At 44.0% G+C, this 25,128-nt stretch overlaps 1 protein-coding gene across 2 annotated transcripts in view; it reads right to left on the bottom strand.

Moving 5' to 3' along the window:
• The window catches only part of KIF5B (kinesin family member 5B), an 811,383-nt gene that overhangs the window by 348,862 nt on the left and 437,393 nt on the right, over nucleotides 1-25,128 (bottom strand). Inside the window, exon 16 of one of the 2 annotated variants that reach the window (XM_069211250.1) lies at nucleotides 16,968-17,156. In XM_069211250.1, coding sequence (XP_069067351.1) covers nucleotides 16,968-17,156 — 189 coding nt within the window. The remainder of the gene's footprint in view (nucleotides 1-16,967; nucleotides 17,157-25,128) is intronic. The other variant, XM_069211252.1, reaches the window with a different exon arrangement.

The following is a 25,128-nucleotide window of genomic DNA, read 5'->3' as shown; positions in this document are numbered from 1 at the left end:
GGCTCACCCCGTTTGTTACAGCGCCCCATGGCATCCCAGCTAGTGGAGATGCCCGCCCCTCCGGCCACTGCCTCCACCTTTGGCAGCAAGGCTGGAGGAGATAATGAGAAAAACAAGGAGGAGTCACCCACCAGTCTAGACAGCCCCTAAGGTGTCCTGAGCTGAGGTGACCCCTGCCTTTAGAAATCCTCCATATTAGTTTTGGAGGATTCCCCTAATAGGAATAGGGATGTGCCCCCCTCCCTACAGAGAGGAGGCACAAATATGGTGTAGCCACCCCCAGGACAGTAGCCATTGGCTACTGCCCTCCCAGACCTAAACACACCCCCTAAATCTAGTATTTAGGGGCACCCCAGAACCCAGGAAATCAGATTCCTGCAACCTGAACTACAAAGAAGGACTGCTGACCTGCAGAGACGACGGATGACGACAACTGCTTTGGCCTCAGCCCTACCGGCCTGTCTCCAGAGTCGAAAACCTGCAACCAGCGACGCATCCAACAGGGACCAGCGACCTCTGAAGCCTCAGAGGACTGCCCTGACCCCCAGGGCCAAGAAACTCCTGTGAGCAGCAGCTCTGCTCAACAATCTGCAACAAACTTGCAACTTTTCTACAACTTTAAAGCCTTCACGTTTCCCAACGGAAGCTTGAGACTTCCCACTCTGCACCCGACACCCCCGGCTCGAGATCCAGAGAACACCACAAGGAGGACTCCCAGGCGACTGCGACCCCGTGAGTAGCCTGAGACGACCCCCCCTGTGCCCTCACAGTGATGCCTGCAGACAGAATCCAGAGGCTCCCCCTGACCGCGACTGCCTGTAACAAGGGACCGGATGCCTGGAACAAGCACAGCACCTGCAGCCCCCAAGACCTGAAGGAACCGAAACTCAGAGCAGAAGTGACCCTCTGCCTAGCCCAGGTGGTGGCTGTCCCGAGAACCCCACCCTGTGCCTGCCTGCACCGCTAGAGTGACCCCCGGGTCCCTCCAATGAAACCAATACAAAACCAGACGCCTGCTTTGCACACTGCACCCGGCCGCCCCTGTGCCGCTGAGGGTGTGTTTTGTTTGCCTACTTATGTCCCCCCCCCAGTGCTCTACAAAACGCCCCTGGTCTGCCCCCGAGGAAACTGGTACTTACCTGCTGGCAGACTGGAACCAGAGCACCCCTGTTCTCCATAGGTGCCTTTGTGTTTTGGTCACCTCTTTGACCTCTGCACCTGACTGGCCCTGAGCTGAGGTGTGGTAACTTTGGGGTTGCCCTGAACCCCCAATGGTGGGATGCCTATGCCCAGGAACTGAGACTTGTAAGTGTCTTACTTACCTCACAAACTAACCTTTACTTACCTCCCCCAGGAACTGTTGATTTTTGCACTGTGTCCACTTTCAAAATAGCTTATTGCCATTTTTAACAAAGACTGTATATGATATTGCTTTTATTCAAAGTTCCTAACTTACCTGTATGAAGCACCTTGCATTTTATGCGTTTACTTCAAATATTGATCCTGTGGTTCTTAAAATAAACTAAGAAAATATATTTGTCTATATAAAAACCTATTGGCCTGGAGTAAGTCTGAGTGTGTGTTCCTCATTTATTGCCTGTGTGTGTACAACAAATGCTTAACACTACCATCTGATAAGCCTACTGCTCGACCACACAACCACAAAATAGAGCATTAGAATTATCTAATTTTGCCACTATCTTACCTCTAAGGGGAACCCTTGGACTCTGTGCACACTATTTCTTACTTTGGAATAGTATACACAGAGCCAACTTCCTACACCATTACTTTTAGAAAACAATTTTGCTCATAACTCAGCCTGCGGTGGTCCTCGGACAATGGGATCACCACCAAAATGTTCACAACAACGTGCTTTTTCTATCTACATCTCTGGGTACCCATACTAGGTTAGTAGGGGCCTCAAAATAATAACCCTTCCCACCATTAAATGTCTTTTTAAGAGCTCTCATGGTAATAACTTTTGTTTTACAGCTGGCAGTAGTTTGTGTTTTAAATGCCTTGTTTGTAATTTCACTGCAGTAGGCTTGCTAGCCCTAAAAATGTGTAATGTGCTATGGCCTCTTGGGCTAAACATATGGTTACAGTGCATTACTATCTGACATTTTCTATTTGTGTGGTTATGCCCTTTAGGGGCTAACTATATGGGTACATGACCATGTTTCTTACAAATGCTATTTTCATTGTGGTGTCCTCTAAAGGCTTTTCTGAGCATCACAGTCTAATGCCAAAAGTTTATTTCTGATAAAGGTTTTTATTGGGTTTACATGATAATTGTATGTGTTTTATTAATCTCTCCTTATTGCCATTTTGACCATGATTCAGGCCAACTTAACATCCTTAGTACACTATGAATGTTTGAACACTCTTGATATTTTTGGGTGGCCCTTCTAGTTTTTTTCTCTCGTTACTCCTTCGTGGATGTCTTGAGTCTTTTTGGGGGGAATTGTGCTAGTCAGCAACCCTGATGGTGGGGTGGTGAAAGCAGTAATCTATTGGAATTAGCATGACAGTTTTAAATTACGATGCAAAATGGCAATATTTTAATTTTGGTTTGCAGATACAGGAAGAAGGTAAATGGAAGTGCTTTAGTTATATGCAGGGCCACTGGAATTATGTGACAGGAAAAGACAAAATAGTGAGGCAGGTTGGCCAATTTATGTGGCAAGAAAAGTCCAGTTATAAATTTACAACCCCAACAGCTCTAACTCAAGTAAATGCAAGACCTGTTGCATTGCAAATGCTTGTTTTATACTTCCGGGCTGCAAGCCTGTGATGCATGGCATTCTGAGGTCATTAATATAATGAGTCTAGCCAGCAATACCAAGAGTACCCTCAATAACACCATCAGTGCACCTTTTTGTCCCAGAACCGCAAACATGGGAAGACAGAAGAAAGCACCCTTCAATAAAGCAGACTTGAAGGCCCTCATTTATGAATAGTCTCCTAGAGGTTGCAACTAGATCATGAACTAATAAAGAGCGATCTCAGCCACATAGGACTCCAAAAGTCCTTCGGCCTCAATCTGCTTCCAACTCCTAAAACCTAATCTCAAACCTCCCATCACCCCACAGATATTGAGAAATCTACCTGCCCACTCACTATGGTGAGTCAGATTTTATCATGCCAAACTATTTTTAGGGGCCTACTGGCCCGTTCTTGCAAACAGAAAAAGAACAGGTGTTCTGTTCACTCAGAAAGTGAATGACCAATAAGGATAAGTTACTTACCTGTAAATCCTAGTTCTCTTCCAGGGGTATCCTCATCAAAGTCATAAAGATTGAATATTCCCGCCCTTGTGCGGGGACCCCGGAGCATATATAAAATACACACATATAAAGTATGAAATATGCACGAAATATATATATATATATATATATATATATATATATATATAGCATTTTTAGTAGACACATTTTCATACTAAACTCATATATACATGTGTAAAACAGCAATGCAGACTATAATCATAAACAGGCTAAAATGCTTTATTTCTATGGAGTTTTTTTTTCTTCTTTTTTTTTTTTGATTCTTCTCAAAATTACAATAAGAGAATAAATTTCAACCAAAACCCCACCACTGGGCCTAGGGAAATCAGCAGTAGTAATCATAAAAGAAAAAAAGAGAACAAACTACATTGAAAAACACTAGAGCATTCTTAGCCAATAGGCTGCATGCAGGTTAACACAGGAGAACCATAAAAACTTTGGCACTGTGCCTTTAAAAACCCTGAGCACCTCCAGTATCCCACCATGCCTCAGGGGTGAAGGAGAGGTGACAGTTGGTTCAGTTAGGTCAGTGCTTTTTTACGGTGACAATCTGTGTAGCCGATTCAAAAGATAGTGTGTCCTGCACTTCTAGGAGACGTGTGTCCGGGGAGGAGGGTGGGTTGTTTATGACTTTGATGAGGATACCCCTGGAAGAGAACTAGGATTTACAGGTAAGTAACTTATCCTTCTCTTCCAGGGGATCCTCATCAATAGTCATAAACATTGAATAGATTAGCAAGCCCATCCCTTGACTCTGCGGACTGTCCAATAGAAGTGCAGGAATAGATATGCATCATGCAAACAAATTTCTCAGAGAAGCTTGCCCAACTTGGGCGTCTGCTCTTGCATCTGAGTCCAAACAGTAATATCTAGTAAATGTATGTACAGACTTCCATGTAGCAGCCTTACAAATTTCAGAGATTGGAACATTATTAAGGAGGGCAGCAGTAGCCGCCTTTCCTCTTGTGGAATGCGCTTTAGGTCTAGCAAGTAGTTGTTTGTTAGCCAACTGGTATGCATTAACAATACAAGAAACTATCCATCTTGATATGGTTCGTTTTGATGCTGCCTCCCCTGTTCTCAAATGACCATAATTTATAAACAAGTGGTTGGAATGTCTAATCAGTTTGGTTTTATCCAAATAAAATGTCAGCACTCTTTTCAGATCTAGGGAGTGCAAAGCTTTCTCCGCCAGAGTCTCCGGATTGGGGAAAAAAGTTGGTAGAGAAATAGTCTAATTGATGTGAAATTCTGACACCACCTTCGGTAGGAATGATGGATGAGTTCGTAGAACTACTCTATTGTCGTGAAAGACTGTGTATGGTTCTTTGAAGGACAAAGCCTGAATTTCACTGACCCTCCTTGCGGAAGTAATGGCTACCAAAAAAGCAGTCTTCCGCGTAAGGTGTTGTAAAGAAGCTTTGTGTATAGGTTCGAAAGGAGGGCTCATAAGTTTTGATAGTACTATGTTCAGCTCCCATGGAGGGGAGGGTTTCCGAATGGGCGGAAAAACTTTTTTCAAACCTTCTAAGAAATCCTTGACTACTGGTTTCGTAAAGAAGGATTCCTGAGAAGGTGATTTACGATAGGCTGTAATGGCAGATAAATGTACCTTAATAGATGATACCTGCAGACCGGATTTTGCCAAATGGAGTAAGTAAGACAGTATGACCTCCTCCTGAGCCCGTATAGGATTCTGACCTTGCTGACAGCACCATATGTAGAACCTCTTCCACTTGAACGCGTAAGAACGCTGCGTGGAAGGTCGTCTAGACTCCTTCAAGATGTTCATGCACTTCTGCGAGAGCCCTAGGTGTCCATACTGCAGGAATTCAGGAGCCATGCTGTCAAGCTCAGAGAGGGAAGGGTGGGGTGAAGTACCCTGCCCTCCATCCTGCAAAGAAGATCCGGTCTGCACGGCAGCCTCCTGTGAGGTTGTTCCGATAGGTTGAGGAGATCTGTGTACCAGAACTGACGGGGCCATTGCGGAGCTATGAGAATCATTCTGGTGCTGGATCTGTAAAGTTTGTTGATCACTCTTGGTATGAGGGGGATCAGTGGAAAAGCGTAGAGAAATATCCCAGACCAGTCGATCAACAGGGCATTCCCTCGAGATCCCGGACGGTAGAACCTGGACGCGAAGTCTGGGCATTTCCTGTTTACCTCGTCTGCGAAGAGATCCAATTGAGGCCGACCCCATTGAGCGAAGATGTCCTCGACGACTTCGTCGTGCAGGACCCAATCGTGGGCGTCCTTGAGGTGTCTGCTCAGGAAATCTGCTTCCACGTTTTGTTGACCTGGTAGGTGAACCGCTGTAAGCGACATTCCACTCGTCAGGAGCCAATGCCAGATTGTTTGAGACTCCCGAGATAGGGGTAGGGATTTCGTTCCCCCTTGTCTGTTCAAATAATACATTGTGGTTGTATTGTCCGTTTGTATTAGGAGAGATTTCCCCTGAATCGATGGAGCAAAAGACTTGAGCCAGATGGACCGCTCTGAGCTCCAGCAGATTGATGTGGTACTCCCTTTCGTTGTCGGACCACAGGCCCTGAGCTTGAAGGGGACCTAGATGAGCCCCCCATCCCTGAAGAGACGCATCCGTTACCAGAGTGTCGGATGGAATTACCTGGTGAAACGGAGCTCCTACTGACAGGTGAGGTCTGTGCATCCACCATTGTAATGACTGTCGTGCTGCTATCGGCAGTCGCACTCTGTCCTCCCAGAGGCCTGTCCTTTGGTTCCAGTTGATTTCCAAAGCCTCTTGGAGGGGCCTCATATGTAGCCTGGCACTCGGAACAATGAAAATGCATGATGCCATGGAGCCCAGTAGAGATGTCACCTGACGGGCCGTAGGTGTGTCGGACTTCAACAGGTCTTGACACTTTTTCTTTATTGATAATATTCGTTCTTCCGAAGGCTACACTCTTTCGAGCTTTGTGTCTAGTATTGCTCCCAGGTAGTGGAGGTTCTGCGTTGGAATCAAGGTGGACTTTTGGTAGTTGACTTGAAGACCTAGAGACCCGAAAACCTTGAGCACAATGTCCCGATGGTTTCTCGCCTGTTCCGGAGAGGAGGCTTTCAGTAGCCAGTCGTCTAGGTATGGGTAAATGAAGATTTTTTGTTTCCGTAGATGTGCCGCTACCACTGCAACGCACTTCGAGAAAACGCGAGGGGCAGATTTCAGGTCGAATGGTAGCACCTTGAACTGATAGTGCTGTGAGGCTATTCGGAAGCGCAGGAATTTTCGATGCTTGGGAACGATCGGGATGTGAAAGTACGCATCCTGCAGGTCGATGGAGCACATCCAGTCTTCCCTGATGTAGCTGAGGGAAAATCTGGTGAAGGGCCAGCATCCTGAACGTTTGCTTTTTTATGTACTTGTTCAGTAGTCGTAAGTCCAGAATCGGTCTGAAAACACTGTCTCGGCCTTTTTTCCCTACCAGAAAATAACGTGAGTAAAACCCCTTCCCTCTGTGCGCGAGTGGAACTTTTTCTATTGCTTTCTTTCGTAAAAGGGCGTGAGCCTCTTCGCGCAATAGGCTAACGTGAGACGGATTGCATTTGGTTGGTGGCAAGTGCGGTGGAGGTTGCCGGAAAAGAAGAGAGTACCCATTCTCGACAATGTTGAGCACCCATTTGTCTTTTGTTATACCACGCCACTCGTGAATAAAGTCTGTAATACTTCCCCTCCACCGGAGTGGTGCACAGTGTTAAGGGAAGCGGGTTCTCATTGTTTGGCTGGCGCTTTGGGTGTGGACTGCTGTGGTCTACTTGACCCTCGTTCCCTCGTGGCCTTACGAGACTGAAAAAGCGGGCGTCCTTGCCTCTGCTGTGGCCTCTGGGACCAATGAGGGGTTTGAACCCTCTGCTGGAAAGGGCGCCTGTCATAAGGCCTATACCTTCGCCTGAAGTCCTTTTTTCTCTCCAGGCCTACTGCCCTCATGGTGTCCACTTCCGTCTTCATGCGCACCATCTCTTCGTCCGTATGGGTACCAAACAGCGAGTTCCCGTTGATTGGAAGATTTAGGATACGCTGTTGTGCTTCCTGTTTTAATCCAGCGAGTCTCAACCAGGAAGACCTTCTTGCACAAACCCCATGTGCGTATCCATGTGAAGCCAAGCCTGCCCCATCCGCCGCTGCGCTGATGATCTGGTTGGAGACCAGACATCCCTCTTGAAGGATCTTCTGGAAGTCCTGCCTGTCATCCCTAGGCAATTTGTCTGCGAACCTGTTCAGAGAGTCCCACAGGGAACAGTCATATCTGCCTAGGAGTGCAGAAGTGCTGGAGACCTTCATCATAGAAGCCGCCGTGCCGCACATTTTCCTCCCCCAGAGAGTCTAGATGTCTGCTCTCTTTGTCCGGTGGAACTGTGGAGGATGATGCTACTGAGTGAGTTTTTCGGGCTGCGGCCAATATGACTGAGTCTGGGCGGCGGATCCGTCCTGAGAAATAAAGGATCTTGTTCAGGTGCTTTATATTTTTTCAAGATCCTAGCAGGAGCTGATTTGAGGGTGGCTAAAAAGGTGTCCATGGTTGGTTGCAACAGACCAGGCACTAGCGGCAGCAGCTTTTTCGAAACCGCTCTATGCTGCAGAGTCTCAAAAATAACGGATGAGGAGGTTGACGGTTCTGGAACCTCCATGTTTAGCTTCTGCGCTCCCCTGATAAGCACCTCATTAAAGGTAGTAATGTCGTCCACCGGTGAAACCCCATCTGGTGGAGAATCCGTTAAGGTGGGGGAGTATTGTCTGATGGATGAACCTGACGATGACCAAGAGGGCGACCTTCTGTGTCTTGACCGTGACCTAGATCGTCTCTGGGAGCGTGACCTGCTGCGAGATGCTGTAGCAGAGCGCCCAGGCCTCGTGGTCGACTGGTGAGAAGTAGAACGAGCCCGTCCTGCCCGTGCTGTCGGTGATGGTGTTCTCGGGAGAGAGGCAGTAGGAGAGTACATTCTCGAATACTGCGAGTCCGGGGAGGCCGTTGGTCTATTAAGGCTCTCCAACCACCTCAGTGACAAATTGATGGGCGAGACATGCCCCGATGATGCAGCTCTCGACCAAGATGAACCACTTCTTATGGAGACCACCGGAGATGGAGTGGTCTTATCTGCTGGCGGATGCCGATGCTCTGCTACCTGCAAGACAGGTAAAACCTGCGTCGACAGCTGTAATGACGTCGAAGGGAGCGCCGCCGGTTGTTCTTGTCTCGACGTTGAGTGCCTCGACGTTGACCGGCGATCCCTGGACCGCGACCTGCTCACCGTCGTGTGCCTCGCCGTCGAGCGGTGGGCTGCCGACAGCGGATGTCCTCGTTCTCGCCGCTGAGGCGATTTCGATGTCGCCTCCCTTGACGTCGAGGGGTGCGAGGCCTTCGGCGGCGAATGGGCGCGGTGGTGATGGCTCGACGTCGATCAGTGGGTTGCCGTCGACGGAGATATGCCCCTGCGGTGGCCATGTTCTCTCGACGCCATATCCTTCGACGTCGGTCGGGTCGCTGTCGACGGCTATCTATGACGGTGAGATGGTGGCAGCGACGACGTCAACGGGGAACAAACAAGTATCTTCCTACCTGCTGACGTCGATCTCGCCTGTCTCTCCTGAGAATGGCATGTGGGCTGCCTGGGAAGAGAAGAGTATGATGTTTTCTGCCTCTCGTGAAGCCCATGAAGCCTGATCTTTCCCTGTCCTTCAGAGTCCTCTTTGACATGTTCTTGCAGTGTTTGAAAGTGTCAGGGCAGTGACTCTGAAGCAAGCACACAATGCAGAGAGAGTGTGGATCTGACTGGGCCTTCTTCCCACCGGAAGGGCATTTCACAAAAAGTGAAGGCATTTTTCAGTCAGGAAAAAATTTCCAGACTCAGACAATGATGTTAGATGTCGAGTAAAAGTGGAAAAAACACTGTTCTGAAGTATTTTTCTGAGAAAAACTCAGAAAAACAGAGCTCAATGCTCCAGGATCCTCTCAGAAGAAGCCGGAAAAAAGAACTGACCTAACTGTGAACCAACTGTCACCTCTCCTTCACCCCTGAGGCATGGTGGGATACTGGAGGTGCTCAGGGTCTTAAAGGCACGGTGCCAACGTTTTTATGGTTCTCCTGTGTTAACCTGCATGCAGCCTATTGGCTAAGAATGCTCTAGTGTTTTTCAATGTATTTTTTTCTCTTTTTTCTTTGATGATTACTACTGCTGATTTCCCTAGGCCCAGTGGTGGGGTTTTGGTTGAATTTTTTTCTCTTATTGTAATTTTGAGAAGAATTTAAAAAAAAAAAAAAACCTCCATAGAAATAAAGCATTTTAGCCTGTTTATGATTATAGTCTGCATTGCTGTTTTACACATGTATATATGAGTTTAGTATGAAAATTTGTCTACTAAAAATGCTATATATATATATTTTTTGTGCATATTTCATACTTTATATGTGTGTATTTTATATATGCTCTGGGGTCCCCGCACAAGGGCGGGAATATTCAATGTTTATGACTATTGATGAGGATCCCCTGGAAGAGAAAGATGCCTTTAAATCTTGTTTTTACCTTGTCACAATTGCTCTGAGTTCAACTACAGTGGTCAAATGTCAGCTGTCAGCATATGTCTTCTTAAAAGTTGATTCTTATTTTATCCTGGAGATTTGTGTTTACTTTTCTTACACTGACTGCAAAGTTAGAGGATTCTGTAAAGTTAACTGTTTGACAATGTGATGTACAAGTGTGAAATGAAAGGCTGTACGATGTCAGTTTTTTTTCTAAAACAAAACATATGAATAGCTTGTAAATCAGCTTTACAAATATTTCAAAATATATTTCAGTAGTTAGTAAAGCACATTTTTTGTAATTCTGTGTGATGGAAACAAAGATTTTAATGGGATCAAAACCAATCAGAATACTTTACTTTGTGATGTGCAAATGATAAATATTTTTGCTGAAATCCAATTTTCACACATTATTTATATGCTATGTAGTTTTGTCAGTAAGGCTGCATGTATTGGGAAGATATGTGGCCATTTCATTGTAAAATGTGCTATATGTAAATGAGAGAGTGTTACCACATCGTGCTTTAGTAACATTTATTAAAAGTGAGAGTTCTTAAACATGAACTGAGAAACACTCCTGTACCCACCCTGATGACAATGCTATTAGTGAATTAAGAGGCAAGTCAGGGGTCATGTGTACCCTATAGGTAGGCTAGATTCTTATTATACATGGAGCAAATGTTTAGTCTTAAATAAAATATAGGTTTTTTGTACCTCAGAAATGCTGAACGCACATATTTGAAAGTGCTCTCACGTGATAATGAAGAAAAAGGCTACTGTAAAATACATTAGTCACCCAGGATCACGCAACTTGCAGCTTGCAACCAGTTTACGGGTCAAGCACATCACAATTTGGTTGAGTAGATTATTCAAGTCACTAGACCTGCAGGTCTAGTAATATTTTTAGGATTTTTTGAGGCCTGCCCCATTCACTCACTTTGGGGTCTCATGGGTAATCTTACTTTACCAAACATGGCTGCTGGCAATTTCCATGAATGCACAATAGCCACTGTGGACTTAGAGAGAGGATCCGACATTCTGCCTCCATGACCAATACGTACATAGGCCTTACTTCACCTGGCTTACCTAAAAATCCTGCTGGAGCTTTCTCCAAGCAGAGCAAAAGTTCACTGGCTTACCCTAATTAGCCAAGCGACCCAGCATTACTTGTGCTTTTAGGCTAGAACAATGACTCCTCACATTTCCCCCAGAACAAAGTTCCCAAAACATATTAATCCGCTGACTATAAGGTCTTGTCGGACCCAAGAGGATAGTAGATCTAAGGAAAGAGTTCAAAGTCACTGCTGCAACTAAGTATAGGATTACTATTGAGTACGGTTGGGTATTAAAAAACAAACCAAAAAAAAGGTAATTCCGGTGAGCTGACCTTTCAATCACCTAAAAGAGCCAAATGACTAGATCCTTTGCAAGAATCATGTTGGCAAAATTAGGAAAGTGGATACAGCGTCAGGAACTAGATTCCTTCCTCAATTTCTCTTCTTTAGGAATGACAACTATTGTAGCCATCCACTATTCATAATCATCTGAATGAAAACCATCTCTTGTAGCGTCCACAAATATAATTGTATGCTTAGTAAGCTTCTTATATAGCCCAGCTGAAAAACCGTCCAGGTGAACACCTTACCTGACTGCATCTGCAATAAATACTCACCAAGTTAGTCTTCTGTCACTTCCCCTTCAAGCACTGCCCTGTTCTCTTCACGCAGTCGAGGAACAAAACGGTCCTTTACAGGCAATTCCTTTTCTTCCAGGTTATTGCTCAATTAGGTGACTTATAATGCCCATTAAAGCTACAGGTGTTGTGGTCTTTTAAAACTTGCACCGTAGCAGCCCACTTACATACCAAACTTCCTGTGCCCACCTATTTCCAAGTTCTCGTTACAAAATCGTGCAATCAGTTAATACCTCTTGCTGGCCAAAGCAGACAGTCTTCACTGGGAGTCACGTATTGAGCTTTAGACCCCCAAGCCAATTCTGTGTAATCAGAATCAATGTAACTCAAAACTATCTGAATCTATTAGATGTGTTCAGGTCACAAAATGACTTGTGTGTGACCACATTAATAAGGATGAAAAATCATAAACCAAATCTTAAATCTAGGGAATCAGTTCACATGTTGAAAAGCACAACTGATCAGAAACGCCAAAAAGCAGACCAAGAACATTATCCAAAGAGATAAACCTGTGTACACAAAATTTTTAGCCACTACATCTGAAATAAAAATAAAGATGGAAGCTGAAGGTACCTGCAAATCAGTGCTTAGGTCTACAAAGTATGCTGATTGATGAACAATCTTATGCCTTGAGCAATGCCCAATCTCGGAAGTTAATGGCTTCTCAGGATACATGCAGGGAGCCCATTCTCCTTCGCTGTGACTGAGCACAGCAACGATATTCAACACCACTAGAACATGCGTGTGCATCAATAGTTCATTTGGATTGCCCTAAGCTCCCATAAATTGATCTTTAGTGTTTTTTTCTTTTCTAAAAACAAAACCTGCACACAATCAGTTCTACTAGATGTGCCACCTAACAACGCAAAGGATCAGGTGTCCTAACCTGCAAATAAAAGGCATAACAGCAAACCTATCAAAGTCATCTAACACCCACCGGTAACACTGTGAACAACAAAGTTTTACCACCAAATTTGTCAATATTCCTAGAACTTTAGATCATTAAGTCTTCAAGATCATTTGCATTGTCAACTGAGAAACAGAGGTAATTCACTAGGACAACAGACCAATTGTCTTTTAAAACAGATACTCAATGTTTGAGCGAGAGAAACCACCAAAAATGTTTTTCTTCACATACTTAAGTAAAACATACCTAATTTTCCCACTCCACATATTTTGTGGGTCTCTATCAAAAAACATCTGTTGAACCTCTAAAAGTTGGTCTCAGTTTGTTTCTGTCTTTAGGTTTACTCAGCAAAATTAAGTTGAAAGGTGACTCGGACATAAAGATTGCAATTCTTCAACACCTACAGGACACACTGGTTTGAAATTAGTTTCTACTGAGAGAGCGTAGCTTATATAATCAATATTAACATGAAATGTTTATGAACTAATGTGTAATAATGCTGCATAGAAAATGTATTAGTGTATTTTGCTAAACACATGCTTGAAAAGTGCCCACAGGGAGTGGCCGCCAATATATACAGGGACTAATGAAAATAACTAATAATGATAAAATGTTATATTAAAGTGTAGTTTTATACTAATAATTAAAGGTTATATGCTAAAGTTTTGCTAATAAACCATTAGGCCTAAGTTAGCATGAGTTGAGGCCTAGCTGCCTGGCTTTTAGATTAAATGTGTTTTTCTAACGTGCAGTGTGGTGACTTGCTGAAGGACATGAACTCTTGTTTTTCCAAAGCTAGAAGATGAATGTAACTGTAGTAGATCCGTTCTCATGAAATTCGACTTGCTTATAGAAACATTTTAGCTGAATGCAACAGTGTAGATTATTACCTGGTACAAGGTCGCCTGAACCAGTACAGACAATGGAGCCACTGACTGAAGATGTGCAAAAGACCACGAGAAGATGAAATCATACCGGGCATTCTACCCGCTGGAGACGTCAATCATAAGGACCAATAAACTACATGAGAACTGTTATGGGGTAACAAATTTGATGAGCTAATTGGAAACCTATTGGATGGAGATAGTGGGGTGCAAACCCGCATCCAATGGGAAATTAGGGGACTGTACAACAGAAAAGGGATAAAAACCTATGACATAAGGAAGTAAAGAGACTCGAGACAGGAGAACAGAGAGATTAGTTAGTGAAATGCCATTGTTATGATCCAGACACTTTGTCACTCTGTTTAGAGACCTTTCTGTTTGGTTCTTAAAACCATCCTTGCTCTTATATTGCCCGTTATACTTTACCTCCTTATGAGGGAAGTACCCTTTTACCTTTTGCCCGAGCTTAGTTCCTGACTGATGGCGAATCAACTGATGTCCTGAGGACGAAGACTGAACCCGAGTGCTGACCCAATACAGAGGGTAACTATATGACAATGAAATTGTGATTGTCTGTTTGCTTTTCCTTTCTAGGGACCAACTGCTTCTTTTGACAGAGACCTCAGTTGGATGTTTTTTCCAAATTGATGTTGCTAAATTGTTTTGCATGAAGTCCAACATGCCAATGCTAATTCGAGGTTAGTTAAGGGGTTCACTAAACGAACGCAAATAGACAAATGACTGAATCTAGGTTTTGTTGAACAATGCGCCAACATTACTTTGCTGAGGTTGATCTATGTTGACGCCGTGTTATGTTCTAATATTCATGATTCTTGCTTTGATGAAGTCAAATCAGAGTTGCCATACTGTGACTATGCTAATGTGTTTCTTGGCTTTGAGATTAATAAACTTGCTAGTAGAATTGTAATTAATAGGGAATAAATATCACAAAATCGTACTAAACTGGTGTGGTTATTTATGACTGAAAGGTCATGGTGGTGCCCTGAGTCTTATTAAATGTCTTTGACTAAAGTGAATTGCCTTGTTATAATAAATATTGGTGATGTTATTGACATATTGGTTGACATGTTGATTAGCTATCTCGTCCTAAGGTGTCTTCAATCAGGGTCGAAAGATTCATTGGCCTAAAGCGAGCCCCCCAATGTGTATAAAATAGGCATAAAGGGACGCGTTAGCACTACCATAGCATGTACAATTTATCAACCTGCCTCACATGAATTACATGTTGTAAGGGGTACATCAAGGCAAATTATAGCTGAAGCCCACATTAAATATTCAGTTTGGTCAGTCCTCTGTCCCTGGAAAGCTTTCCATACAGGGGCTGCCATACAACGTTTATGAACACGGACAGTCTTGATTACCCACAGATGTAAATGCTTGTTTGAACCGTAACATTTTGTTGGACCAGTCAATTTAGTGGGTGAAATCAAAGCTTAATTTGTTTTTAAAAACTTAAGTGCCAGGCCCCTTCACAGGTGGCCACCCCAGCTTACACCACTCATTGCCACTGCCAATGACAGTACCTTCACAACTACTAACCATCATACTGCTACAAGTTTGACAATTCACAAAAAAAGTAATACAATATTTTTTTTTTTTTAAAAAGGTTTGACAATTCAGACTGTTCAAGGCCCCCAAAGCTATAAGAATGGCTTAGCAGCAGGTATTAGTTGTTTTAAATGCATACTGAAATAATAATCAACTGTTGCTTTCCTTATCTTTAACTTACGCAAACAGCGCCACCATGTGGCAGCTGTCATAAGCGCTGGTGTTGGCAATTAAGTGCCGGTGCCCAGCACTAAGGCTCAAATTGTGCACTGGGTGAAATGCTAGTAATGCACCCTTTTGCCACCAGGTGTCTTTTTTTTATATTTTTTCTCTGTCAAAACAAAAGTCTAGCAAATTGATGTAGCTATATACAGATGGCATGTTTGAAGGCACAATATAACCCCTAAATTCAACCAAAAACAGAAATGAAAATATTTGCTTCTTTTCTACTGTACAGATTTTTTAACAATCGGAACCATTACTTTTAATTACAGTTTTGGAAAACCAACACATTTGTCCTCTCGCCAATTTCAAGGCTCTGAAAATAAGAATAGAGTGGATGTGCTTTGTCTATAAAAATAGTCAAGTGTGAGTGATCAATGAAGAAAATGTCTACGTACGATACAATGCAAACTAAATATCACTTTGAAGAAAGTATGAGATACCCTGTGGTATGGATAGGGAAGCAGGGCCATTAGCTTTGGTATCTCAGTCTAACGTAAAGAACTTTGTTTAATCAACTATCTCATAAGCAAGATATTTGACACAACCGTTAATTGTTGTAAGTGGAGAAATATAGAGTAATGGCACATAGGGTTATCATGTCTATGTCTGTCTTGCTCTGTATTGGTAGTGGTAAACACCCCCACTTCGCAATCACTGCCGATATCCTACTCTTAAAATCACTAGAAAGCAGTGCATATTGTAGCCAAGGGGAAAAAGGGGAACGGGAGGTTGGGGAAGTTCTCACCAGTGATAAAAAATAAAATAAAAAAGACCAACTGTGCAAGTCTTTACTTCATATAAGGCAGGACAGTGAGCTGAAGGCAGCAGTTGTCTTCAGCAATTAAGAAAGAAGAATGCACGCCACAAACTATCTTGCTTGTTAACGAAAAAAGAATGCAACTCACCTTATATCTGATACGTCACGGCGGCATATAAGACAACATGGCATAAACATTGAAAACTGCGTGAGTGTATGTCAAGTCTTATGGCTGGCGTCTACCTTCATGTAAGCCAGAGCACAGATCTTAAGTAGTTCTCAATATTACGGAAAAGGGTGTACAATAAGACATTAATTTTAGGATTGAGAAAATGTGTTTTTTAGATTAATAGTGCCTTTTCCTCAGACCTCTTTCCTGCTTTACTTTAAGGCTCCAATTTAGAAAGAGGTTCATTTATCTTAAATTGTAAGAAACGTGCATCAAACACAGAACATCAATAAAACTGGTTTCAAAATAAAACATGAACACTAGTTTTGACAGTAAGTACCAACAGTATGATACTGTTAATTCTGAGTGAAGAAGGGCACCCCATGTAAGTCAAGCAACTACATCCTCAGTCCAACTCCCCTACTGGAAGCACATGCATTGGTGCGGTATCTGAAATAGATTGAATAGGCCAGCGGCTGCCCTCGCTCATATGGGGATCTCTAACAAGACAAAGACCAGGTCTCAATAAACTTCCCTTTTTTATTGTTATCTTAACAATTTCCAGGCAAATCTCAATTGAAAATATTTTTCAAAAAATAAAATATCACATACACAAACATTACACGTCAACATAACAGCACAAAAACACACCAAACAAGGTTACATACATAGCCAGAAGTCTGTTGCAGAAAAAAAAATGTATGACCTAGTACTTGTAGAACCATGATGGCTGGGTTATAGAGAGTCAAATCAGTGGAAGTTTAACATGGCTTGAAAGACCAGAGCTATTTGATAAAGGATCACATTTATAACACAATCTAGGTTTGATACAATGAAATGGGGGTGCTGAAAACAATAATCCAAATAATGAGTAAGAGCACTGCTTATAGACTAACAGCACTGGAGCAAATAAAAAAAAACGTTTTTCAATGCTGATCTTACCTGTGAAATAAGAAGCTGGCATGCCGCCAATTCTCTTTCATTCTCATCCATCTTTTTGTTACTTTCAGTTTGGGTGCTCTCCAACTGCTTGCAGCGTTTCACCATGGTTTTAACTTCTGACTTCATTTTGCTAATATACAGTCTTGCAACAGTAAACTCTTCATCTATTAAACCGGTTCCTTCAGGCTGCTGAAGACAAATGGAGAAAAATGAATATATAAGCACTACAACACAACAATAGTTAGCCTTATCTCTCTCAAGCTACCTCTAAAACACATTTGTAAAAAAATTAGGCTAATAAGCATTTAATTAGAAGCGATTCTGATCAGAGATCTCCCCATAAGGCTTTATGCTGAACATAAATTAACCTCTATAGACTTTGACAACTAGTGACTTGTTCAAAATTCCACTATACTAGACAATGGTGTAACATTACTCAGTGCTCATTGAAATTCATAAATCCAAATGAACAACTTGAGTATTCAAACCCTGAACGAAGGTGTGCAGTCCCCACTAAGGTTTCATGCATATACTGTGTTCATTAAACATTTCAAAGTTAATCTCAGGTGATTATTCCTGCAGTTATTAATCACCGCGTAATGCTTTTGAAACAGACTTTCTAGGACAGTGGTTCCCGACCTGTGGTCCAAGAACCCACCTCAAGGGGTCTGCAAACCCACCTCGGAGGGGTCCGCGAACCCACCTCAGGGGTTCCACGACTGCCTAGAAAGTAAAATAATATTAGCAGATTAGGTCCACAGCTTTTAGTAATGACGAAGTGGGGGAGTCCCTGGATTCCAATAATGATTCAGTGGCGGTCCCCGGATCCAGGCGATGATAAAGTGGGGGTCCACAGAAGTGAAAAGTTGGGAACCACTGTTCTAGGATATTCTTTTCAGGGATTTTGAGCTTAGTCACTGAAACTTTTCTTTAACATTAACTTTAATTTAATCACTTTATAATTAACCCCATTTATCTTTTGTCCATTAATTAAATACACCCTATTTTTTTCTAAATTTAAACAAGACAATTATCAAGTCTATTCAGTCTGTTTCAATCATGCCTTGCCCCCATACACGTGTGCATTATATTTTGCTATTATAATTATTTTATTTTTTCATAGTAAATACGAGGCAACTGACCCAAGAAGAACATTTTGCCCCTTCCTAATATTGCTGGGCCTCCACATGCTCTGTGTTTCGATTAAGGTCATATCTCATTACACACCAGAGTACTGGGAATGCCACCGATAGTGTTGACAGAGTTTTCAAAATGTGTTAATTATATACAATTATATGTCAGGACTAGGGGCTTGGATTGTGCTAAACTCTCATTTATTCGACTCAGCAGCCTTAACCAAAAAACACATTTTTGAAAGACTACAAATCCCATGAGTCTTTTCAATAGTCCAGTAAAATAACCACAGAGGATATCCCAATATATCCATATCATGGAACAGCACTTCCTCTTTCTATGCTGCTCAGATAATTGCTTTTCCTTGATTCTAATATTGTGTTGTTTTCTGTGCTGCGTGGTCGTGCTGTCAGTTCGTGTAATTGGTGTGGTTACTTATTTGTGGTGTGCTATCTTGTCAGGCTTGAGGCTTACGAAGGTCTTCTTTTTTTTTTTTTTTACTGTTCAGGGGCTTAAGAGCCCGGGCGCTGCCTCTGGCCAGGCCACTAAAAAAAGCGAGACCAAATTCTAACGTCCTACCGTCACCTGCCTCCTCAAATGCCTTTGAGAGGCTTCAACCAGGCCTTCCTGAAGAGGCGTCTTTACGCCCAGGAGACTACTAATGGTTCCCAGCCTGGAGATGCTCTCCGAGAATGATTCCTGTTCCCATGAAGGAACAGATGAAAATGCCGGGGACGACTCCAACACCCCTGATGGGGACTCGGGTGACGAACCAGGCACAAGCAGACCATGGTGGCAGGAAGGCGGTGCCAAGAAACCCAAGCTGGACAAAGCCAGCGATATGGACTCCGTGGGGGTGCTAGGTCTGCTGAACCCAGAGGATATCTACCACCCTTGCTCGGCATATTTGGTCCATGTGCCTAAAGTGGCATGCTATGTCACGGGGCAGATTAGGAAACCTATAGAGCAGGAGTTCCAAGGGTGCTTATGGATGGAATGTCCAAGACCCTCTGTGGCCAATAAAGTGCCATGGACCCCAGACACTGATGCCAGAACGGCTACGTTCATTGCCAAATTTTTCAAGGACCCTAAGAAGGGCCTACACTAGTCCTGCTGCTCTTGTCAGTACAAGGTGCTCAATGTAGTGGGGCCACTTCCTAAAATCTTGGATATGGAAGAAGATGCCAAGGAGTCTGGTCACATGATAGACCTCACCATGTTATCAGACTGAGACCAATGGCCCTGTGATTTTTGGGAAATGCCAACTGCGCCATGCCCACAGTGCCAAGATGTTCTGTGCTAAAAAAAAATAAAAAAAATATTGAACCCAGATTGGGGAGTGGGCCACGATGAAGCCGGATCAGTGGCAAATGGGGGCCTTTTTGGAGACCATTTTACTAAAGAATTGCCACGGTTCGTGAATACTTTCTCTTCGGTGGACAAAGCCGAGCAGTCCATCAAAAAGATTTTCAACCAGTAGGGTTTTAGAGGAGCCGGAAGAGGTAGGGGGTGCTCCTCAAGCCATCCTAATAATTCCAATCCCCACAAACCTGGTGCTTCATCCAGTGACAAGAACATAAGGAATTTGGAGGGTTCTATCCGTCTAGAGGTTGCAGCAGAGGACGTGGCAGCAAAGGATTCTTCATAGGAGCCAGAACGTCCCAGGTGGCACAACCGGTATGTAATATGCCTTCTTCCCCACCAAGGGTGGAAGGCAGATTGCAATGGTTCATTCACAATTGGACGTCCATAGCAGTGGACATGTGGGTGCTGCAAAATGTGAGGATGTTTCATACAGAATACTACAGCAAACTCCGTCAACTTTCTCAATCCTCTCCCTCAGTTCTCTCGCAGGAAGGGACTCAGTAGGTGAACCAGGAGGTGAGAGAGTTTCTCCAAAACGTGGCTATCACCCATTCATGCCTTCACCCTGGGGGATTTTTTAACAACATTTTTCTGGTCGAAAAGAAGGACAAAGGTTTCACACCAGTTATCAACCTGAAAGCATTCAACAGGTGGGTGGTGTATCGCCACTTTAAAATAGAAGGCATTTACCTCCTCAGGGACATACTTCTACTCAACGACTGGCTATTAAAGACTCGACCTAAAAGACGCCTTTAGTACCATATCCAATGCTCCCTCCTCATAGACACTTCCTCCACTTCCAGGACGACGGCCGAATTGTTTTTAATTGACTTCTGTTGCAAAGTCATCTTTTTGCCCTGTTCATCCCCAGTTTTTTGTTGCTGAGTGGTGCTGATGATAACTGACACCGACTGTGCCCTGGGCTCTGTTAGCTAGACCCAGGCCAGTGCTATGTTAAAACACACAATTGTAGTACAGTACACTAGGTATTAGGGTACCCTCCCAATTGTCCTGACAAACCATGTAAGTCCCTGGTATACACTAGGGCAAGGGGGTACAGTCCGCCTATAAGCCCCTAGTAAATAGGGCATGGAGATTAGAGGCCCAGCAGGATTTCTGCACTTGCATGGGTGCACTCCTGTGTGCTTCCTGTCCTTTGAAATGCAGACCTGCCTTGCAGCCTGTCTTTAAAAGTTGAATTCCTACCATTTGCATGCCAGCCCCTACAGGTCCGGAGTGAAAAATGTGGCAAGGGGTACCAACTACCTATAATACCCGAATACATAATAGGGCATGGAAGTAGAGGCCCAGCAAAATTGCTGCCTTTTGCATGTTGGCTCTGCTGGAGGTTTTCTGTCATTTTTAAATGCATCCTGACTCTGCATTTAAATGGAAATGGTGTCCCGATTCAACTTTGGTGCTGTGGGCACTCGATGATCTACCTTATTTTCACATATTAGGGTCTCCCCTAGGTGTCCCAAGGGTGGGAGGTCATGTAAATATAAGCAGGGGCCTTATAAAATATGTTTTATAAACCCTGGTAGGGGAAAACTGATCATTTCATTTTCCCCCCATTATAGATACTGGCCTTCCTAGACTATCATTGCTATATTGTATTTCATGGTAATAATAGTGAGGAAAAGTGCAGAAAAGTCATGCAAGGACTTACAAGATTTGTTTCGATAAATCCAGAAATTTGACTGGTGAATTTATCACAACTTGTACAGAAAATATGTTATACGGCTTTTCTTTCTGTAAGCTAAAATCCAGCCTTTTAAAGGTCCCCTCTGATTGGTCAGTGCTAACAGGATTAGCAGAGCTGCTTGATTGAGTGTTAAGTGGCTGTCCAGGGGAGAGCCCATCTGGTGAAGGGCAACTTTGGGGGAGGGGGGGTGCGGAGGGGGCTACACACGAGTCCCAGAGCAGGAGGAGGGGTAATATAACATACAGCCTCAAAGGAGAGCAAGACAGGAGGGAATGCCAGATCACCTAACCCCCACATTCCGGACCCCTCAGCCAGATACCAGGCTTAAGGAAGGAATTTGCAGATCTTAGGAGGAGGACAGCTATGGAGAACAGCCACACTGGAGGATGGTTTAGTCAGGTCTTAGTTTCAGACATCATGGATTTTGGAAGAATGGTGCTTTCTGGGACAGGAATATGGCACACTTTGGAGGAAGTGGTCATGCAACTGGGCGTCACTCTGCATTCTACTGGTTGGGTGCCCCCCTTTCTGAGGCCCAGGAGCTGGGAATAAATATGTGAGAAGTTCATAGCCTCTCAGATCTGCTGCCTGAAACTACAAGAGAAAGAAGTACTGCCCTGCTGAAATCTGGATTCGCACCCTTGGCCTGCACTTCTGAGTGAACTGTGCCTGCTGCACAATCTGGTACTACAGCCCTGGGGGCGCAGTCTTGCTTCAAGAAGGACTCAGGAGTGGACTCCCTGAAGCTACAGGTTAATGTAAGTTCACCTGCATCAACCCCAGCAAAAGTCCCCAGCCTGGAGTGCATCCAGTGGACTTTTAAGGATTTAGCCAGGTGCATTGTGGGAATTGTGGCCCAACTTTCCAAGGACCCACCAGGAGATTCTAGACCCTTGGATTTTTGTTTTAGACCCTCTGTACCTGCAAGGAACACTTCAGGAAACACCTCTTGAAGAGTGGAGAAGTTTGGAGAATTTTGGTAAAGTTGGTGCTTTGTGTTTCTAAGCACTGGGAAGTCATTATTCTTTAAAAAAAAATCATATCTACGGTTCCAAGGACCAACCAGGAGATTCCAGACCCTTGGATTTGTGTTTGGACCTTTTGTACCTGCAAGGAGGACTTCAGGAAACACTTCTTGAAGTTTGGAGAATTTTGGTGAAGTTGTCATTTTGTGTTTCTAAGCGCTAGAAAGTGTTGATTTTCTTTTTATTCGATCTCTGGTTCCCTACATTGGATTTTTGATTTTTTGGTGTCTATTTACTTATAAAAATATAACCTCTTTTTATAAATTGGTGTGGGATTTTTTTTTATTATCTGTTGTGTCTCACTTATTTACTGTATTGGTATTTTTAAATGCTTTACACTCTTGTCCCTTAAGTTAGGCCTGCCTGCTCGGTTACAGCTACCAAGGGTTGAGCAAGGGACTAATTGACTGAGACCTTTACTGACCCTATATTTGGTTAGTGGCCTACTTAGGGGTAGGATCATAGTTACCTCAATCAATAACCCACTTTCCAACAACTTACCTACCATTCGGACTGCCCACGGCACCTTAGTGCTTCACCAAGGTATTGAGACCAGTCATGGAATGGCTCCGGGCCCGTGGAGAGTATCTGGACGACATTCTTCTAATGTACCAGGACAAATTCATCCTGATATTCCACGTGCTGATGACAAAGAGAATCCTAGAGGATCTGGGTCTGACAGTAGATGTGCAGAAGTCAGACTTTATTCTGGTCCAACAGATGACCTTTCTGGGTTTTGAGATTGTAGGACAATGGCTCCCTGTTGCAGTAACCCCCCACTTTTTGCTCGATATTGATGCTGACTTGACTAAGAAGTGTGCTGGGACCCTGCTAACGAGGCCCCAGCACCAGTGTTCTTTCACTAAAAATGTACAATTGTTTCCACAATTGGCACACCTCTAGCACCAAGATAAGTCCCTTGTAAAAGGTACCAGTGGAACCAAGGGCCCTGTGACCAGGGAAGGTCCCTAGGGGCTGCAGCATGTGTTGCGCCACCCTAAGGGACCCCTCCCCTAACACATGCACACTGCCAGTGCAGATTGTATGTGTGGGTGGGGAAAAAAGGCAAAGTCGACATGGCATCCCCTCAGGGTGCCATGCCCACAACCCACTGCCTGTGGCATCGGTAGGTCACCCCTCTAGCAGGGCTTATAGCCCTAAGGCAGGGTGCACTATACCACAGGTGAGGGCACAGCTGCATGAGCACTATGCCCCTACAGTGTCTAAGTCCATTCTTAGACATTGTAAGTACAGTGTGGCTATATATAGTATATGGTCTGGGGGTTTGTCAAAACGAACTCCACAGTTCCATAATGGCTACACTGAACACTGGGAAGTTTGGTATCAAACTTCTTAGGATAACATACCGACACTGATGCCAGTGCTGGATTTATTACAAAATGCACACAGAGGGCATCTTAGTGATGCCCCCTGTATTTTACCCAATCCTTCAGTGCAGGACTGATTGGTCTGTGCCAGCCTGCCACTGAGACTAGTTTCTGACCCCATGGGGTGACAGCCTTTGTGCTCTCTGAGGCCAGAAGCCGACGTCTGGAAGAAGTACTACACCCGCAGCCCCCAGGACCGAGAGGAACCAACCACTGGTGCAGGAGTGACCTGCAGACAGCCCTCATCCTAGCCCAGTTGGTGGCTGGCCCGAGAAGCCCCACTGTGCCCTACCTGCATCGCCAGAGTGACCTCTGGGTCCCTCCATTGACTTCAATACAAAACCCGACGCCTTGATCACACAATGCACCCGGCCGCCCATGTGCCACCGAGGATGTATTTTGTGTGCCTGTTTGGGATCCCACCAAGTGCTCTACAAAACCACCCTGGTCTGCTCTCCGAGGACGCAGGTACTTACCTGCTAGCAGATTGGAACCAAAGCACCACTGTTCTCCATACACGCCTATGTTATTTGGGCCATACTTTGATCTCTGCACCTGACTGGCCTTAAGTTGCTGGGTGTTTGGGGTTGACTTGAACCCCCAATGGTGGGCTGCCTATGATGCCCAGGAGACAGAACTTGTAAGTGCTTTACTTACCTGAGAAACTAACCAATACTTACCTCCCACAGGATTTTTTTTGCACTGTGTCCACTTTTAAAATAGCTTATTGCCATTTTTGCCAAAACTGTGTACATTACTTTTTTAATTCAAAGTTCCATACTTACCTGTGTGAAGTACCTTACAATTGATGTACTTACCTAAATTCTGAATTTTGTGGTTCTAAAATGAAGAAAATAATATTTTTCTATATAAAAACCCATTGGCCTGGAGTTAAGTCTTTGAGTGTGTGTTCTCATTTATTGCCTGTGTGTGTACAACAAATGCTTAACACTACCCTCTCATAAACCTACTGCTCGACCACACTACCACAAAGCAGAGCATTAGTTTTATCTAATTTTGCCACTATTAACCTCTAAGGGAACCCTTGGACTCTGTGCACACTATCTCTCACTTTGAGATAGTATATACAGAGCCAACTTTCTACAGAGATGGACACAGTACAGCAATCCCTTCAATTATCACAGAAGATGATGCTTCTAATTCGACGGAACTTCACAAGACACTGGAGAGGGAAATGTTATTGCTTTGTCATCTTGTTCGGATAGTCTGTCTCCTGTCTTCATCAATAAAAGCAATCTTCCCTCTGTACTATTGAGCGCTGTAGTACCTGAAAAGCTCAACAACTACGGAATGGGTTAATATATGCGCAAAAGATTCCCTTCTCCCTTGAAGCTCAGACAGAACTCCTTTGGTGGCTCGACCACATGCAGGCGTTGAACAGCAGGGCTATTTTTTTGTTCAGCCCCGAGCTCATTACCGAATCTGATGTCAATCGCTTAAGATGGGGCGCACGTTGCGGGGATATTACCACAGGAGGCCAGTGTTCATAGCAAGAAGGAAGTCTTCATGCCAACCGTCTGGAA

This window comes from Pleurodeles waltl, chromosome 10 (genome assembly GCF_031143425.1).
Source record: "Pleurodeles waltl isolate 20211129_DDA chromosome 10, aPleWal1.hap1.20221129, whole genome shotgun sequence".
Classification (NCBI taxonomy): Eukaryota; Metazoa; Chordata; class Amphibia; order Caudata; family Salamandridae; genus Pleurodeles; species Pleurodeles waltl.
This window is presented reverse-complemented; position numbering and strand designations above follow the sequence as displayed.